The sequence below is a fragment of the Miscanthus floridulus genome, chromosome 13, assembly GCF_019320115.1.
Source record: "Miscanthus floridulus cultivar M001 chromosome 13, ASM1932011v1, whole genome shotgun sequence".
In the NCBI taxonomy this organism is placed as follows: domain Eukaryota; kingdom Viridiplantae; phylum Streptophyta; class Magnoliopsida; order Poales; family Poaceae; genus Miscanthus; species Miscanthus floridulus.
In genome coordinates, this window is record NC_089592.1 from 86,536,879 (window position 1) to 86,557,093 (window position 20,215).

Sequence of the window (20,215 nt, forward strand, 5' to 3'; positions counted from 1 at the left end):
GCGCCCAGAGCCGGCATAGAGGGGCTGGCCACGCCGGTCCAGGAGACGGGGTGCCCCTGGCGTTGGAAGGACATGCGCCGGCAGCCGAGGTCCCACACAATGGGCCCCAACTAGCCGAGCCACCAGGTGCCGAGGACGACGTCGTACCCGGCCAGTGGCATGACGTAGAGGTCGGCCGGGAACGACTCGCCGGCGATGAGCAGGGGCGCGTCGCGGATGACGCCAGCGTAGGTGACCCGCTCGCCATTTGCGACCAAGGCTGTGAGGCGGGGGCATTGGCGGAGGGGTAGACCGAAGCACCGCGCCGCCTCCTTCGAGATGAAGTTGTGCGTGCTGCCGGAGTCGAGTAGGGCGACGAGGGACGTGGCGCTGAGTGCCACGGCGATCTGCATGGTGCCTGCCATGGGAACCCCAGCCACGGCCTGCAGGGAAAAACAGGGCACCTCAGCGTCGTGCTCCGCGTCTCCCGCGGCGTCCACGGCGTCCTCGATCTCCACGCCTTCAAGGAAGAAGATGCGCCGACAAAACCTGTTATGGCCACGGGTATATTTTTCATTGCAATTAAAACAGAGACCCAGACGGCGTCGTTCCGCCATCTCGTCTGGGGTGAGGCGCCTCTGGTTGCCCTCGCCGTGACCCTGCTGGGCGGCCACCGGAGGGGCAGGGAGCGCCAGCGGCTGGTGGGGTGCCTGGAGCGCTGGCCAGGGCGCGGGGACGGGAAGGAGGCCACGCGGGGGCGCCGAGGGGGAGGCTGCACCGGGCGGTCGATCTCCATCAACTCCAGTTGGCGCGCCAGGCTCATGGCGGCCGTGAGCGTCTTTGGGTTGTGGATGCGGACGGCGTGGCTGAGCGGCGGCAGGAGTCCACCGGTGAAGAGTTGGACACGCTGAGCCTCATCAAGACGACCCGCGCGAGGCAGGAGGGCCTGGAAGCGATTGGAGTACTCCTCCACGGTCCCTGTACGCCGGCACTCGGTGAGCTCGAACAGCGGGGCCGAGCGGAGGGGAGGCCCAAACCGCAAGTTCAGGAGCTCCTTGAATCGCCCCCACGGCGGCGTGCTCTCGTCCTCCTGGAGTTGGATGTACCAGAGTTGTGCGACGTCCTCCAAATTGTACGAAGCCATCCACACGCGCTCCTCCGCCATGGTGCGCTGCTGGCGAAAATAGGATTCGCACTTGTTGATGAAGAGCATCGGATCGGTCTTGCCGTCGTATCGGGGAAAATCCAATTTTTGGAATTTTGGGGGGCGATCAAGATCGCGCGGCCCCTCCGGGCGGCCGCCGGCGCCGCTGTCCGACGATGAGGCCGACTTCTCCTTCATAGCCGCCATGTCGGCCTTCATGGTTGTCATCTCCGTGGTGATGGATTTCAACATCGCCATCACATCGGTGATGGTGGGATCGCTCATGGCTGCTGGCTGCAGTGCGAAAGCTGTGGAGGACTGCGGCGATGGAGGAGGGCTAGGGTGGTGGGCGGCGGCTGTGGAAGAATGGGTGGAGCGGGTGGGAGAGGACCGACGTGACCGTGATACCAGGTTGTCAAGGGCGTCGAACCCCCGACCGGCCGGACCGCGGCTACGTAGTTCGTAGCCATCGGCTGTCTTCTCCGGTGAGGTTATTCCCCTCCACCGTAGGCTTAACAGAGAGAGAGAGAGAGATTAGGGATATAATTCTTCTTCCTTCATTGTCAAGCGATTACAAGTATATATGGCCAATGGCCCAACCAAAATAGAGAAGGCTCTCCTTGATTCTAGGAATTTCCAAACAACTAACTAATCTGATTTTCTATCTTTAGTCACTAGAGGATAATTCATGCGGCGCCTGCCCAGCGCACTCAGCCGCACGGCGCACGTCGTGGGCGCGCCCGCGCCTGGCATATGTGCGCCCGCACATGACAGAGACATTTGTGAAAATCGATTCTATTAATTAACTAGCCTCTAGAAATTAATTTCTAGAGACGACCAGTACATAATATGACCTTTCTTTAAAAGTCCTTTTATAGAAATTTAAAATCAACCGTTAAAAATAGAAATAAAAAACAAGGAGGAGCATAGTTAAGTATAATATTGATTTCACAAAGTACTTCAGAAGTTTAACTCAAAATAAAACTGATTGGCATGAGACAAAATAGAAAAAAATGGAAGATTGGGAAAATAATAATGCGCTCGATCTTTTTGGCTTCTCCATTGCAGATTCAAGTGAGACTAAATTTGTGAAATGCTCAACTGATACTCTAGTTCCACAGCCCACATGTATTTTGTGAACCTTTTTCATGAATTTTTTTATTCAAGTGCTTAGAGTATAGGAGAACACAACCAGCTTTACCTTGAAATGTGTGTTGGATATATTATGGGCTTGGCCCGTATAATATTTAATAAATCAAATAAAACTCTATGGTACGTAACATTAACCGTTGTATGGTTTAATACCATACGGGATTTGACTGAACGTTGACTCAGCTTATATGGTTGGAAATTATTCATCTTAATTGAGAAGCTGAGAAAACGACAAAGGGGTGCCACACGCGTGCGCGCCGCCGGCCGGGCCGGGCCGTGGCCGTGGTAGGCGGTGAGCGGGCGTGCGTGGCCGGTCTTTTGCCACTTAAATCCACATAATCACGGGAGTTTCTCTTCTTGATGGTGGAGGCGAGCTGATTGCGGCAGTTACCGTCCCTTCCACTTTCCGTCTCCTGAGATTCTCCGCTGCCTTTCTTCCTTCCCCGTTGCAGCCATATGTCCGCAGTCTTCCGTCAGTCCTTCCTGACTTCCGCAACCGCTCCCGAGAGAAATTACATCTCAGCAGCCCTCTGGCATCCCCGTCCTGTACCTCTGCGCGCACGGAGTAGCGGGAGAGCAGGTGCCTCCGGAACCCTCGTCCGTCTGAGAACCTTGCACGGGGTGAGCGGCGATTAGGTTTTTGGGGAGCGATCCGCGACTGCTCGTCCACGTACGTCTTCTTCCTGGTGGTGATCGCTCGCGGAACACATCTTCTTCCTGGTGATCCGTTCGCGGGACTGCACTGTTAACACCGTCCTGCATCGACACTGGTCCATGACTTCGAGCAACGTACTATGTCGACTAGTGCGAATAGAGCATCTGATGCCCTCGGCATGGGACCCTCCGCTGGGTACAATCTAATCTCTGTGATTACTGTACTTTTGCGCTTTTACTGTATCGATTTGTATGTCATGTCTGCATGCTGTAGCGTTCATTAGAGATATCCACATGCACATATATGTCGTCATGAACCTGCTGATGTTATATTTCTGGATTAAATTAACCATGAAAATGCCTAAAATTCTAACAATCCAGAAACCTAATCTTAGGTAATTTTCTGTCAGTGGTTTTGCTGCTGCTTTGAAGCCAAATAATTTTGATGGCAAGAATTCCATGATATGGCGTGCCAAGATGGTATTGTGGTTGACTACGATGAACTGCTATCACGCCGCACAGGGGAAGCCTGAACAGTTTACTCCTGAGGAGGAGCAAAAGTTCTTGGCTACCGATAAACTATTTCGAGGCACTGTGATTAGTGCATTTTATCCTAAGTATGAGAAAAACTGCATATCTTGCACATCAGGCAAAGAGTGGGATGCTCTTGAGGCAAAGTTTGGAGTTTCTGATGCTGGTAGTGAGTTGTATTTTATGGAATAGTTGTATGACCACAAAATGGTTGAAAACCATTCTGTAGTCAAACAGGCTCATGAGATACAGCGCGCTAGCAAAGAAACTAGAATATTTCCCATGTTTGTTGCCCGACAAGTTTGTGGCCGACGGTATAATCGCTAAGCTGCCACCTTCTTGGAGGGATTTTGCTACTTCTCTAAAATACAAGAGACAAGAGTTTAGCGTGGCTTAGCTTATTGGATCTCTTGATGTTAAGGAGAGGGCGAGAGCAAAAGACAACTGTGAAAAAGGAGTTGAGTCTTCCGCTGCCACTATGGTGTAGAAGAAAAACTCATTTGCATCCCGTAATAAAAACAAGAAGAACATACAAGAGAACAATAATGCAAAGCTTAAGCAATCTGCACAGTTTAAGAAGAAAAACAACAAGAAAGGTGGAGGTTGCTTTGTTTGCGGGAGTGATGAGCATTGGGCAAGTACGTGCCTAGACCGCAAATATAAGCAAGAAAAGAAATCAGCAAACGTGGTGATTAGCGAGACTAGAGGAGGAACATCTAGGTATGGTAATTCTTTACCTTTTGTTCTTTCAGTTTATCTTTCACCTAAATGGTGGATGGATAGCGGTGCTAATATTCATGTGCGTGCTGATGTTTTTTTGTTTACTTCCTATCAGGCCGGCAGGACTGGAGCCTTACTGATGGGAAACGGTTTGTATGCGCGTGTTCTTGGTGCTAGTACAGTCGTTCTGAAGTTTACTTCGGGAAAGACGGTGATATTAAAGAACGTGCAACATGTCCCCTCCATCAAGAAGAATCTTGTTAGTGGTTCTCAAATGTGTCGCGATGGCTTTAAAATTGTGTTTCAGTCCAATAAGTGTGTTGTGTCGAGACATGGAACATTTGTTGGAAAATGTTATAATTGCAGAGGCTTGTTCCGCTTATCTTTGCTTGATGATGTGTGTAATAAAGTAGTGAACAATATTAATGTTTCAGATGAGTCCAATATATGGCATTCACGACTTTGTCACATTAATTTTGGCTGTCTCACGCGGCTTGCAAATCTGAATTTAATCCCAAAATTTAACTTAGTCAAAGATTCTAAGTGCCAGGTGTGTGTGCAATCGAAGCAACCGTGCAAGCCTCACAAGAGTGCTGAGGCGAGGAACTTGGTACCATTAGAACTCGTTCATTCTGATTTATGCAAAATGAATGACGAATTGACTAAAGGCGGTAGATGATACTTCATGACATTTATAGATGATTATACTAGATTTTGCTACGTGTATTTATTGAAAACTAAAGATGAAGCGTGGCATTATTTTAAAGTTTATAAAGCTGAGGTAGAAAATCAACTTGAGAAGAAAATCAAGCGTTTGCAGTCCGATCACGGAGGAGAATATTTCTTAAATGAATTTTCTAAGTTGTGCGCGGTGCATGAAATTATTCATGAGAGGACGCCACCATACTCACCATAGTCCAATGGGATTGCAGAGAGAAAGAACCGCACTCTAACTGATTTGGTTAATGCCATGTTAGAGACTACGGGACTATCTAAGGAATGGTGGGGTGAGGCTATATTAACAGCATATCATGTCCTGAATGGAGTGCCCATAAAGAACAAAGAAATTACACCATTCGAGGAATGGGAGAAGAAGAGATTAAATCTTTCTTACCTGCGAACTTGGGTTGTTTGGCAAATGTGAATGTGCCAATAAACAAAAACAAAAGCTTGGACCAAAGACTATTGATTGTGTTTTTCTTGGTTATGCTATTCACAGCGTGGGTTATAGATTTTTAATCATAAATTCTAGTGTTCCTGAGATGGTTGTTGATACAATAATGGAATCTAGAGACGCTACATTTTTTGAGAATGAGTTTCCCATGAAAAATGCACATAGCACGACTGGTCATGAATTTATAATTCCCCATGAGCATAAAAATTTTACTCCGATAGAACAAATTGAGGAACCCTATATGCAAAATCCTGAGAAGGATGACACTATAGTCACTAGAAAAAGTAAGAGACAGAGGACTGCAAAGTCTTTTGGTGATGACTATATTGTGTACCTTGTGGATGACATACCAATGACCATTGAAGAGGCATATTCCTCTCCTGATGCTGACTTATGGAAGGAAGCAGTACGGAGTGAGATGGATTCTGTTATGTCTAATGAACCTTGGAAAATTATTGATCATCCTTATGGGTGCAAGCCTATAGGGTGCAAATGGGTGTTCAAGAAAAAATCTTAGGCCTGATGGTACTACCGAGAGGTACAAGGCAAGGCTTGTGGCCAAGGGTTATACTCAAAAGGAAGGTAAGGATTTCTTTGATACTTATTCACCGATTGCCCGATTGACCACAATTCGAGTTTTGCTTTCCCTGGCATCCTCTTATGGTCTCATCGTTCATCAAGTAGACGTTAAGACAGCTTTCCTAAACGGAGAGTTGGAGGAGGAGATCTATATGGATCAACCGGATGGATTTGTAGCAAATGGTCAAGAAGGTAAGGTGTGTAAATTATTAAAGTCATTATATGGCCTAAAACAAGCTTCTAAGCAGTGGCATGAGAAGTTTGACAAAACTTTAACATCTGTTGGCTTTGTTGTGAATGAAGCTGACAAATGTGTGTACTATCGGTATGGTGGGGGCGAAGGAGTAATTTTGTGCTTATATGTTGATGACACATTGATCTTTGGATCCAGCCTCAAAGTGATCGAGGAGGTGAAGGAATTTTTATCTAAAAATTTTGAGATGAAAGATTTGGGAGAGACTGATGTTATTCTTAATATCAAGCTTCTGAGAGAAGGTGATGGTGGGGTAACTCTGTTACAATCCCACTATGTGGAAAAGGTGCTGAGTCGCTTTGGGTTTAGTGACTGTGCACCTGCTCCTACACCTTATGACCCGAGTGTGCTATTGAGGAAAAATCAGAGAATAGCAAGGGATCAGTTGAGATATTCCTAGATCATCGGTTCGCTCATGTATCTTGCTAGTGCAACAAGGCCTAACATCTTATTTGCTGTGTGCAAGCTGAGCCAGTTTGTGTCAAACCAGGAAGATGATCACTGACGTGCTCTTGAGAGAGTGATGCGCTATCTAAAGGGCACTATGAGCTATGGTATTCGTTATACCGGACATCCACAGGTGTTGGAAGGCTATTGTGATGCCAACTGGATTTATGATGCTGATGAGCTTTATGCGACAAGTGGATATGTGTTTTTGCTTGGAGGTGGCGTTGTTTCCTGGAAGTCTTGCAAGCAGACTATCTTAACAAAGTCTACAATGGAAGCAGAACTCACAGCATTAGACACCGCTGGCTCTGAGGCCGAGTGGTTTCGTGATCTCCTTATGGATTTACCGGTTGTTGAAAAACTCATACCGACTATTTCTATGAACTACGATAACCAGACTATGATTACGAAGGTTAACAATTCTAAGGATAACATGAAGTCTACAAGGCATGTTAAGAGACGACTGAAATCTATCAGAAAATTGAGAAACTCCGGAGTAATAGCGTTAGACTATGTTCACGCGTCTAACAATCTAGCAGATTAATTTAGTAAGGGTCTGTCACGCAATGTGATAGAAAGTGCACCGAGAGAGATGAGTTTGAGACCCACTTGAAATTTACTATAGTGGTAACCTGTTCTATGTGATCGGAGATCCCGCGAAGTAGTTTGGTGAAACAAGCTATTAGTAAATTGCGAGGAAATATCCTTAGTAAGACTCATTTCTGATGCATATCTTTCGTTTCGGTAAGGCAGGTTGGTTTTTACCTTAATGTGTTCCAAGTGGCTTGCTAAAACAAAAATGTTGTCCAACAGAACATCTTTTGAGGAGCACGCCTATATGAGTCAGACTGCTGGTCACAGTCTATGAGATTTGGGTGATCTCTAAATACTCATGAAAGGCACTGGAGTATGACTTATATGCTTCAAATAGAGGGGATGCCTTTTGCAGCCAAGTATCAGCTAAGGACTTTAGTGACATTTACCTCACACAAAACTGTCAATTCAAGGCTTAGTCTATTGTTTAGTTGTGACTGAGTGAAACTATTGCTCTAGATGGATGTTCAACTTAACAGTCTCCATCAAAACACTGGTATATAAAAGAAATGTGGCTTTGAGACTACTTTATTACAAACCCTAGAGTTTGGTGGGGATTGTTGGATATATTATGGGCTTGGCCCGTATAATATTTAATAAATCAAATAAAACTCTATGGTACGTATGGTTTAATACCATATGAGATTTTGACTGAACGTTGACTCAGTTTATATGGTTGGAAATTATTCATCTTAATTGAAAAGCTGGGAAAAGGACAAAGGGGTGCCACACGCGCGCGCACCGCCGCCGTCGCTGGCGGGGCCGGGCCGTGGGCGTGGGCGTGGGCGTGGGGCCTCGGCCGTGGCAGGCAGGAAGGCGGGCGGTGAGCGAGCAGGCGTGGCCAATCTTTTGCCACTTAAATCCACATAATCACGGGAGTTTCTCTCCTTGATGGTGAAGGCGAACTGATTGCGGCAGTTACCGTCCCTTCCGCTTTCCGTCTCCTAAGATTCTCCGCTGCCTTTCTTCCTTCCCCGTTGCAGCCATATATCCGCAGTCCTCCGTCAGTCCTTCCTGACTTCCACAACCGCTTCTGAGAGAAACCACATCTTAGCAGCCCTCTGGCTTCCCCGTACCTCTGCGCGCACGGAGTAGTGGGAGAGCAGGTGCCTCTGGAACCCTCGTCCGCCTGAGAACCTTGCACGGGGTGAGCGGCGATTAGGTTTTTGGGGAGCGATCCGCGACTACTCGTCCACGTACGTCTTCTTTCTGGTGGTGATCGCTCGCGGAACACGTCTTCTTCCTGGCGATCCGTTCGCGGAACTGCACTACGAACACCGTCCTGCATCGACTATGGTCCACGACTTCGAGCAACGCACTATGTTGACTAGTGCGAATGGAGCCTCCGATGCCCTCGGCATGGGACCCTCCGCTGGGTACAATCTAATCTCTGTGATTACTGTACTTTGCGCTTTTACTGTATCGATCTGTATGTCATGTCTGCATGTTGTAGTGTTCATTAGAGATATACACATGCACATATATGCCATCACGAACCTGCTGATGTTATATTTCTGGATTAAATTAACCATGAAAATGCCTAAATTTCTAACAACGTGATCTTGAAAAAAATGTAACGCAACGACTGACTTCTATGTGCAAACAAAACATATGAATAGTCAAAGAAACGTACATATTTTCAGCCTGTTCGCTTGGTCGAAAACGATCGTAAATTTCTAGCAAGAACAGTATTTTTCTCTCACACCAAACCAGCCAGCAGTAATAATCCACGATCATATACGATCGTTTCAGCCCCAGTCGAACAGGCTGTTTATAGTTACAATCTTGTGAAACGAACTTATATTGTGATACTTTCACTATCAGTATACTTATCTTAATTTTACCTAGCAATTGTTCAAGAAGAACATCATTAATTAATTAGCACAAATCGGACTAGACTAGCCGATTTGCAAAAAACCGACCTAGCTGAAATTCTCGAGTTTCATCGGAGAAGGGTAGGTATCATGCTTATGTGGTGAAGGACAACTAGATTTCCTAGCAAACTAGCGAAGAACAATCAAATCTCTCACCTAAGAGAGACCTCAGCAAGGCGTGAATGTTGTCAGGTTGCCCAAGGTCGGCCACAAGCCCATGACTTCAACTCTAGTTGTCAGATCAAGAGATAAACAACAAGTAGAATTTAAAAAACTTAGACAAAAGGCCAAACATGATAAAAAAGTAATTGTAGATTGTTTTGGATTGATAGGTTATTTTTCAATTGGCTATGTCTCTTTATATTTATAGGGTGGAGAGATCTTGCCTCGACGGAAATTGGAGTCTTACAAATTTCATACCAAAATCTGGCTTCTAATTCGGACTTGGCTGATAAAATTGGCACAGACAGTTATTTTCTTTGGAAATCGGCATAGCTGGTTTCCACGAGCATGGATCTTCCTACGATGTGGCTAGCGTCCAGACGCTAGCACCCATCCGGGTGCACGCGCCTGCCCCGCATGCTGCAGCGCTTGCTGCTATGCATGCCCGCGTGCTGCTACGTGCCTGCGCCTATTGCTCGCGTGTCGCTGCGCTCCCATGTGTGTTGTTGCGCATGCACGTGGGGACTGCCCTACGCACGTGGGGACCGCCTTCGCCTGCTAATGAAAACACTTGCAACATGAAGCATTTGCTGCAAAATACATCTGAAACATGTGAAATATTTAGTACATAAGCTTGCAAGATTTGTGTATGCAATTGCAACATCCAGATAAACAATTGCAACATACGTCTGAAACAGCTGAAGCATTTGAAATATACACTTGTAACATATATGTATAGCTACTGCAACATATGCAACATCCAGATAAAACACTTGCAACTTACAACATGAAAACACTTTAGATGAAACATTTGGAATATACCCTTGCAACATATGTGTGAAACACATGCATCATCCAGATCAAAATGCTTGCAACAAATGTCTGTTGATGCTTGCAACATTTATCTAAAACATTTGCAACATGTACAACATTACGATCTAATTTTGCAACATCCATACGAAGAACTTGTAATATATTTATGAAACATCTAAAACACTTGAAAATATACACTTGCAACATGCGCTTTCAGCGCAGCACAAGATCTCCTTGCTGCTTGAGAGAATGGAGGCTCATCAGTGTGTGGAGTTCACCGGAGGTAGCGGCCCAGCGATGCTTGTAGGCGGTGGGCCGCCGACGGCAGCAGCTGCATGACGCGGCAAGGAGGCAGATCCGTTGGGGAGTCACTCGTGCCGGGCCTACCGTGCTGGTCCGCCCGTGACAGGGGCCATCGACGTAGCCCGCATCGCACTAAGAGAGAGGGAGGGAGTAGCACTAGAGGCGCGTGAGAGAGAGAGAAAGCGGAGGCAGGAGGCATGAGAGAGAGGAGCGGTGGCTGATATTTTTCAAGGCGCGAACGAACCAATGAACGACAACACATGTGGACCGTATAGGTACAGATGCGAGCGGATCGGGGTTCGTCTAGACGGATGGATGTCCTCATCCTATCATTATCGATCTAGCTTCCTACGGCCAAGATTACAAGACTAATCTAATGACCTGTCTTTCATTGACATTCAGGTATATGTGAAATCTATCTCAATACAATTTCAGTATATCATAGCAAGTTGAAAACTAAGCATAAACCTTCTATAGCAACTTGAACTGAATAGCGCCATGCTTGTTTTTGGCTACACTCTGATCCACTTGTACTTAAATAACAAAACCGAAGTAGGTGAAGTTATTATATCAGCCTGTTCACTTGCTCGTATCTGGCTTATAAACCATGACTTATCAGCCAACGAATATTATTTTTCTCTCACACCAAACCAGCCAACAGTACTTTCAGTCATGGCTTATAAGCCAAATTAGCCCAAACAAACAGGGCGTATATCGTTTTATGCAGAGAGAATTCCTTATTTGACACTAGACAAATGACCCGTTCCTTTCTTGGCCCTGAAAAATTTTTCGTTCCCTATTTGACACCGAGTTCATCTTTCATTCCTTATACGACACCCCGTTGGATTTTCCATCCGTGAACCGTTAACTGCCATGTGAAAAGACGATTTTGCCCTTGTGGGCCCCACCACCCTTCTCCCTCCTCTCCTCCCTTTCTCCCTCATGTCTGCACCCGTATCAGCAGCACGCCCCTTCCTTCCTCCTCTTCCCTCTATCTCCTCTTCCTCTAGATCTAGCGGCGCAGCGGCCGGGCCCCCACGACCGCCACCCCCTTCGGTGTGGCCGGACCCCACCAGTGCCGGCAACCATGGGCCCGTGGCTACTATCCCACCTCCCATCCCCCCGCTGTGCGCGCATCTCTCTCTCTCTCTCTCCTCCCTCCCAATGTGGCCACCCACGTGGGAGGCGTGTCGACGCAAGCATGGCCCCTCTCAGGCGGTGCACTACCGTGGGTGGCCCCCCAGAGCGCATCATATTCCAGATTGGACCCTAGCATGGACGGCCTGAGCGCGTCGGGCCCCTGCGCATGCGGCGCACTGCCGTGGGCGGCCCCCTAGAGCTGTAGCCCCCGGCACGGTCGCCTATGCCACCGTAGGTATGGTCACCCGGAGGAGCCGGTACTCGGCTCGCTACGCCTCCACTGCTGGGCCCCTGCTCCTCTCTCATTGCGCTGTGTGCACTACTCGCCGCCGTAGCCCCTTTGCCATGCGTGGTCTCCTCTTCCTCTTCCCTGCCTGCGGCTCCGGTTTGTGGCTGGCCCTGTCGGCGGCGCGTCGCCACTTCTTCTCCGTCGGCGATGGCGGCGACGCACCTCGGCGGCCGAATCTATCGGCAGCTCACCCTCTTCTCCTCCTCCTCCTTAAAGGAGGGTGGCGTGGCTCGTCGGAGGAGGGAGGGGGCTCCGGCCATAGCGGCGGGGACGGCCGGCGGGGGGCGCGACGCGCCTGCCTTCTCCACCACCGGCGTGCTGCTTATACGGGCGCGGACAGGAGGGAGAAGGGGAGGAGAGGAGGGAGAAGGGTGGTGGGGCCATAGGGGCAAAATCGTCTTTTCACATGGCAGTTAACGGTTCATGGATGAAAAATCCAATGGGGTGTCGTATAAGGAATGAAAGTTGAACTCGGTGTCAAATAGGGAACGGAATTTTTTTGAGGGCCAAGAAAGAAACGGATCATTTGTCTGGTGTCAAATAAGGAAATCTCTCTGTATGGCCCGGTCCAGCTGTTGTAAAATGAAAGAGTCTGTCTACTGTACACACGTGTGTTTTAACATAAACCAACACATGGTTGTTGGTTGTATGAAAAACACACAGATTTCAACATAGGAAAAACCATGTGTTTTTGGACTAGTTAGCACATGGTTGTTAGATGCCTAAGAAACACATGAATTGAAACACTGGAAAAACACATGTGTTTTAAGAGAATGCAACACACAAATTCCATCAGGCAAACAAGGCCCATAACAGTTGTTCAGCCCAATAAAGACATGCCAGAGCGGCCCACTAACTAAGAAGACAGAGAGGCCTAGTTCAGCCTAGAGCCCAATAATTAAGAAGACAGAGATGAGATCAGATCTCTTCGTGGGGAAGCCTCTTCGTGGAGATCAGATCTCTTCGTGGGGGCACAGGGGGAAGCCTCTGCCCTCCGTGGAGATCAGATCTCTTCGTGGGGGCAAGCAAAGCACTGCTCTGCGTGGAGATGAGATCAGATCAGAGCAGGGAAAAGGAGAAAACAACCGACAGATCAAAGATGAAGATCTCCTCTGCGTGGGGGCAAGCAGACCAGAGGAAAGGGGCAACCAACCAACACATTCAAGAGGAACCACTAACCTCAACAGCCAAGGTAAGCACACCGACTTCCTCGTAAAGATGTAATCCAAGATTGCTAGTATTTGCTGCAACCAAATTCAGAAATCAGAAATACAGATTCGCAAATTAAGGAACTCAGGAAATAAAAATACAGAATACCTAAAAACAAATTGCATATTTTAAATACTGCAACTGGTATTTGCTGCTAATGTAATTATACTGATTAAACAAGCATTTTTGAAAAAAGGTAAAGTGAAGCTTATATGTGTTTTTGTTTTGTTTCTCTAAAGTTATTTAAATTTTCCACTCTTGACCTTTTTATTGAGACTCAGCAGCAAGAAATCATAAATAAATTTATATTCTGTATCTGACCCTTGTCTTGAAGGCAAGGTGCTAGCTATAGGTTGACTTACACCTTAGTAACAGAAAACAAGTATGAAAAGCAACATCAACATAGAATGGAGAGTGATTACCTCTTAGTGAATAGAGAGGCATGAAATCTTTAGCCATGCCATCTGCTTCATAACTGAAAGACAATAAGTACCATCTGGATCAGGTTCATTTTTTTTAGATGAAGACATGGGTTTATATATGCAAAACCCCAAATCACAGGTGCCTGATATATTACCCTGATCCTGTTATCCTATGTTCACACTAATCAGAAGACTAATGTACCTAATGCATCTGACATTTGACGACAAGGCAAGAAGAGAGATTATCTTTCTGTCACACCAATTACTTCATCTACATATTACTTCATCTAGATATATTAGGTTGAAGGATGAAAGGAAGCCAAACAAAATAGGTTTCCTTGTCGCTAAAGCAACATTTTTAGATTCCAGCAAAAGCTACAAACCTCACGAGGTCGTAGAGAAACACTTCCCTTATGGCATAGTGCAAAACCAGCCCATCCGCCACTTAGCCCCTTCTTGTAGGCAAGGTAGTTGGTGTCGAATTCTTCATCCTTCTCATCCAGCAAGGTGATAATGGCCTCTTGCTTCAGTATGTAAGTGTCATAGAAATGGCTCGGGAGACCCTTTCGATCATATATACAGAAAAACCAGCACATGGCATAAGTTGCTAGGGAGAGCAAATCCATAAGTGCCTCAGCAAATCTATAGTATGATAGACAAAATACTGAAATGTGTTGCCACAAATCATAAATAATTCAGGCCCCACGAATTCAATATATGTTGCACCTACAAAAGAAGAGCCCCCACAACCAAGCACACCATACCTGGAAGAGAATCCCAAATGAGCTTGTACCCACGACATGTTCTGCCATGTAACTGATGATCTACATTTAAGCTCAGAACAAGAACAACACATGAGCTACTGAAGACAAGATGAGGCTACCAAAAGTAAGCAGGCTACCATGTAACTGAACCACGTTAGAGCAATATTATTTCTCATCAGGACTACATATTGCACATGTTGGGCACCATAATTGCTGAAAATGAAGTATGCAATTTACTACTTATAAATGTGCAATGAAGAAATGGATACTAAACGTAGCCTTCTTGTACACTATATGCAACACACAGTTAAAATATATGAGAGCTCCTACAATTCTACAGTATATGTACAGAATCAAGACCTAATATATAGCTGAATGATATCTCAGGATCAGTACAAAAATGTGCACGTCTCACTCTAACTCAAAAAGACTTATCCAAGGCTATACACAGCTGAGTGGACCATGTCAATCTTCTAGCTTCACCGCTGAGAGCAAAAACATTCACAATTAACATGCCACAAATCACAATTGATAAACTTCAACATGTGTTAGCACAAATGACAAGGACAAAAATGAGATGTGTGTCGGCACAAATCACAAGTAACTAAGTTGAAGGATGTGTTACCACAAATCACAAGAGATAATTTTTTTCTATGAAAGGACAAGGACAAAATTTTGGTGTGGGCTCACTGTTATTTCTTGTTAACACTAGCTGAAGTTTATTTTGATCACCAGCGATGCGCTCTTCGCATTCCTTCAATAGACGAGTAAACCTTAGTACATAGACAAAAATGTAGCACATGGAATTATGGGAGTGTTCATGTATAACTTTTATTGAAAAAAGAAGAGTGCCACTAACCATTTCTGGTAGTAGGCTTTATGTATCGTAGGATCAAGTTCAATTGCTTTGTTAGCATCCGCCACAGCTTCTGCAAGTTTAGTTAGTAATTCCTTTAGTGCTATACATTTATTGTGTTCAAAAACAAATATGCAAGCCAATGATGGTAGCATGAATAACACTACAAACTATGCTTCCTATTTATAGCTGATTCTAACTACTTACAATAGCCCTACTGTGTGTTAGATGCATGGAATATGTAATGATGACAAACCTTCTAACTGGCAAAATATGAAATCTGGATGTTTTAACAGAACATGAATCTAGAAAGAAGAACAAGGCTACAGGAAATGTCAGAGGCACAATATCAGATTCACAATTATGAGGATATGATTCACCAAGAAGAAAGCAACAATGATGTAAAATTACTCCTAATCCAAAACAGTTGACACAAACAATAAATAAATGAGAACTAATGGATTCTTCATTTTCTTGCAGGTTTCAATTGCTTCCCTTATGCAACTAATACAAGCACTAGTCGAGTTTGATCAACTACTTGAGGTAAGAAACACAATTCAATGATGCAATGAAAAACTATGTAAGTACTCATCTGCTTGCTTTTTTTATGAAGCAGAATAATATGTATGTCACAACAAGTAGATGTGATGATTATCCAACATCAGTGAAATCACAAGAAGCAATTAAGGAAGTGCAGTCAGCTCCTTACCAAATATTTGCAGGCACAAATTATTCCAGTGACCTTTCAAATACCTACAGATACAAAAAGGTGAGCAAAATCATTGCTTAGAATCAAAAAAATGCCAACATAAGAAGGTTGTTTTTCGACTAGAATATATTTCAATGCAGGGAGGCTACACTAAACTTATGATGGAACAGATCAGGAACTCTCAGAAAGATGATCAAACTGACTAGAATACGCAGGTAAAATTTTATAATACCAGTACACAAAAATTACAATTCACACATATGTAAATTACACACATATGTGCAATGTAATTTCAGCATAACAGTACTTTAATTTCAAGGCTTCATTATAAACTGTGCAGCAACAAGACTAGTTGTGTTATATTATAAATGGTAACCATTCTCATTATCAAACAAATAAAATAGAATATGAGACTTGAAGATCTAGATGGAATCTTTGGACCACAAACTGACTGGTCAATATCAGACTCAAGGCTATCATATGAGGTACATACAGACAGCTGAGCTAGTTTGATTACATTTATAACCAATACAAATATGTACTGGCATGAAAGTAAAACTTATCTTTGCAAAAACAGGATGGAGAAATGGCAATCGTCGCTGATGATGATGGAGCAACGACAAGCATAGCTGATGATGATAGATCTGAAATTCAACAATACCATTGGCAAACTGATATATTCAATAACATGGACATTGATGAGGTACATAAAAATGATCTCTTCAACTATTTCAGTCCACACTGAAAAAAATATATTTTATTATAAATCGCATTACTCAGAAACTGAGACTGCTGCTAATATATTTACAGGTGCAGCATGAAAATCAAGATGACCAACCAACAATGGGAGAAAATGACTTGAGGATCATAGCAGTAGAACCAACAAGTTCAGATATTACATCAACAGTAACAGATGATAATGAACATGTAAATGGCAGCCAGGAACTGATAGAGGAAGAGATTGAAGAATTCATCAAAAATGAGCAGGTTGCAGCATCTGAAGGCAACAATGCACCAATCAACAGCAAGTACACCCCACAGCTATCGATGGAATTTAAAAGTAGGGATGATGCTCACCATTTCTTCAACTTCTATGCGTTCCTAGCTGGATTTCAAGTTGCCATAACACATACAACAAGAACTCAAAGTAAGAAGAGAAATAATGAGGTAGTCAAAGTAACAATGAGATGCACTCGTCATGGAAAAGAAAAGGAACCAAAGTGTTTAGAGCAAGAAGAAGCTGAAGTAGACAAGGATGTTGGAAAGAAACTGGTAAGAAGAAGGAAAACAAATGTTCAGCAGAAGTCAGATTGTCCTTGTGTTATGATGGTGAAAGAAGAAGGAGCTGTATGGAAGGTTAAAACTCTTGATTTGGAGCATAATCATGAGCTATGCCCTGGAGACAGGGATCAGCTATTTTCTGGTCACAAGTATATGACAGAAATAGAAAAAGGACTTATCAAGACTCTGAACGATAACAATATCCCGACTAGGAAGATGGTTTCTATTCTATCGTATCTTAGAGGGGGGGGGCTTACAACTATACCGATGAAAAAGAAAGATATCAGCAACTATAGGACAAGGCTGAACAGAGAAGTTAGAGGATCAGATATGACACAAGTACTAGATTATTTCAGAAAGAAACAAACTGGGGATCCGTCTTTCTTTTACAAGTTTGATTTAGATGAGGACAAGAGAGTGAGAAACTTGTTCTGGACAGACTGTTCTTCTATGAAATATTATGCAGATTATGGAGAATGTGTAAGTTTTGACACAACATATATGACCAACCGATACAACTTACCTTTTGCACCATTTGTTGGAATCACTGGACATGGGCAAAGTTGCCTTTTCGGATGTGCTTTCCTGCATGATGAGACAGTTGACACTTTTAAGTGGGTATTTCAAACTTTCCTTCAAGCAATGGGAGGAAAACACCCTTAAACAATCATCACAGACCAAGACATGGCGATGAAATCAGCAATAGAGCAAGTCTTCATAAACACAAAGCACAGAAATTGCTTGTTCCACATAAAGACCAAATGCTACAATAAGAATGTCAAGGTCTTTGCAGCAAACGAAGGACTATATGAAGACTTCGAAGATATAGTGAACAATAGTCTAACGGTGGAAGAATTTGAGCGACTTTGGAAGAGAATGATTGAGGAAAGAAACCTTCAAGGGAATAACTACTTTTCCAAGATGTGGGAAATGAGGAAAAGGTTTATCCCGGTCTACTACAAAAATGACTTTTTCCCTTTCATACAGACCACATCCAGGAGTGAGGCAACAAATGCGAGGTTCAAAGACAATGTAGGGCCAACCTATAGTATCATCAGCTTTCTGAAAGAGTACAATCAGATTGTTCATACCATAAATCGAGCAGAAAGGCTAGAGGACAGCTATAGCAAGCAGAAAAGGCCAAAGGAATTTATATTCGGCTACAGAATAGAGCAGCAGGCACAACAACTATACAACAGAAACATATTCAAAAAGTTTCAGCTACAACTGAAGGCAACATCAAGGCTGAACTACAGGGAAACTGAGGGCCTGTTTGGAACACAGGATTGAGAAACGTAGGAAATAAAGAAAACACAGGAATAGAAAGGTATGGTAGGAGGAAAACAGAGGATTGGAAAAATACAGGAACTTCATAAGAGAGGTGTTTGGAACGCAGGAATGGGAAAGTAAATATTGAATTGGAAATGAATGTCAAAGTATCTTCTAACCTTGAAATGACACAGACTAAACACTACTAATCGTATGGTCCATGAATTTATTGGAAAAAAATAAGCAGCCTAGAAGAATCTCACGGCTCATGGACCAAATGCATTACCTGGGGGCCACTGAAAAGGCAGGTGCTCATCTCTGTCGCAAGCGTTTGCCTCGGGCTTCCACGAAAAATTTGAGTCAGAGTAGATGTTCTGGTTCCCGTATTTTGTGAAGGCCACTCCGCATTTCCTTCGAAACGGTAGGATTCATTCCTTTGATCCAAACAGCATGTGACGTCAGCCAACTAAAGGAATTGCTTTCATGTGAAATTCCTACGAGAAACCTCTATTCCAAACATGCCCTGAAGATGGAAAAACATTTGAGGTGTGGCAAAAAAGTAACCAGATTCAGGAGGTTCATAGGTTCAGGAGATATACAGTAAACACTGAACTAACACAAGGAGAAGAAGAATTTACCTGCATATGTGCAAAATTCAGCAAAGATGGCATACTCTGCTCTCATATCCTGAAAATAGTCATTGAAAAGGAAATCAGCACAATTCCAGACAAATACTTCTTAGACAGGTGGAGAAAAAAGGATATGAAGGTACATGTTGAAAGACAAGAAGAAGAAACACTTGAAACAAGCTCATTGTTGAGATTCAACATATTATCCAGGAGATCAACAATACTGAATTCAAAAGGATCAAAAAATGAAAAAGCTATGGAATACCTTATGGCAGAATTCGACAAGATGGAAATCAATTTAGATAGAATGCTATGTGCTCAGCAAACAGGTGAAGCACAAAATGACCAGCAAGGAAATGAAGAAGGACAAACTATAGCAACACAAGCTGGAGATCCACAGACTGAAATAGATGATCCAGAAAGAATTCAGAGAAAGGGAAGGCCACCTAAACTTATCAGAATGAAGACACATATAGAAGAAATAAAGAAGAAACTGGTGGCAGCAGAAAAAAAGAAAAAGAAGAAAACAAATGACATAGACAGTGCAGGTATAAAATTTAAGGACATACAAATAGAATTTGAATCCAAATGCAAAAATTCTTATTTATATGAACTAATAATGTTTTGTAGGCTCCCCGGTGAAGCCAAAAAGAAAGAAGAGGAAGGAAACATCAAATGGTAGCACTGATCCCGAAGCCACACCACACTAAGGACACGGTGATCAAAGACATGCAGCATTTCATAATGATCAGCAGATAGAAGCAAAATTTAAGTAGCCAACATATTTATGTAATTTATGTAATGAGCACCCTCACATAGTCTGCAAAAATAGAAGGTAAGACTTAAGAGTTGGCTTTGTGTATAAAGACAAATGGTGACTGTGGTGACTTAAGACTTAATATTTAAGAGTTAGTCTACAAAACAAAGAGATGGGGAACATCTATTTGAAATCACAGGATCATTTATGCCATTATTAGCTACATTTTAGAACAAGGAAGGTCCTAGGTGTGTGCTGGCACAATCACAATAAACAGAATACAATTTTTACTACAGAAAAACAAAGACAAATATTTCAAATGTGTTACATAAATCACAAAAAACAATTTTTTTCTATGGAAGGACAAGGACAAAAATATGGTGTGTGCTAGCACAAATCACAATAAACAAAGGACAAGGAGGCAAATAGTTCAACGCCAGCATATTGCATATGCTCAGAATTACAATTGCGGTGCCCGATACTTGCAATTTCCATTATAGCTTATTGCAAT

The 20,215-nt window shown here is 43.9% G+C and overlaps 1 protein-coding gene and 1 pseudogene across 1 annotated transcript; one reads left to right on the top strand and one right to left on the bottom strand.

Moving 5' to 3' along the window:
* Positions 1 to 110: 110 nt before the first annotated feature.
* Positions 111 to 1,330, bottom strand: LOC136500226 (uncharacterized). The gene is made up of 2 exons (XM_066495598.1): positions 690 to 1,330; positions 111 to 528 (listed from the first exon to the last, which is right to left on the bottom strand). The coding sequence occupies exons 1-2, from the start codon at positions 1,328 to 1,330 to the stop codon at positions 111 to 113; spliced, it is 1,059 nt and encodes a 352-aa protein (XP_066351695.1).
* LOC136500227 (protein FAR1-RELATED SEQUENCE 5-like) lies at positions 1,329 to 19,657 on the top strand (annotated as a pseudogene).
* The last annotated feature ends 558 nt before the right edge of the window (positions 19,658 to 20,215 follow it).

Coding starts and splice junctions, on each gene's coding strand:
- LOC136500226 (XM_066495598.1), bottom strand. CDS start 1,330: ATGGCGGCTATGAAGGAGAAGTCGGCCTCATCGTCGGACAGCGGCGCC. Junction 529..689: donor CGCCCTGGCCAGCGCTCCAG/GCACCCCACCAG, acceptor TGGCCATAACAG/GTTTTGTCGGCGCATCTTCT.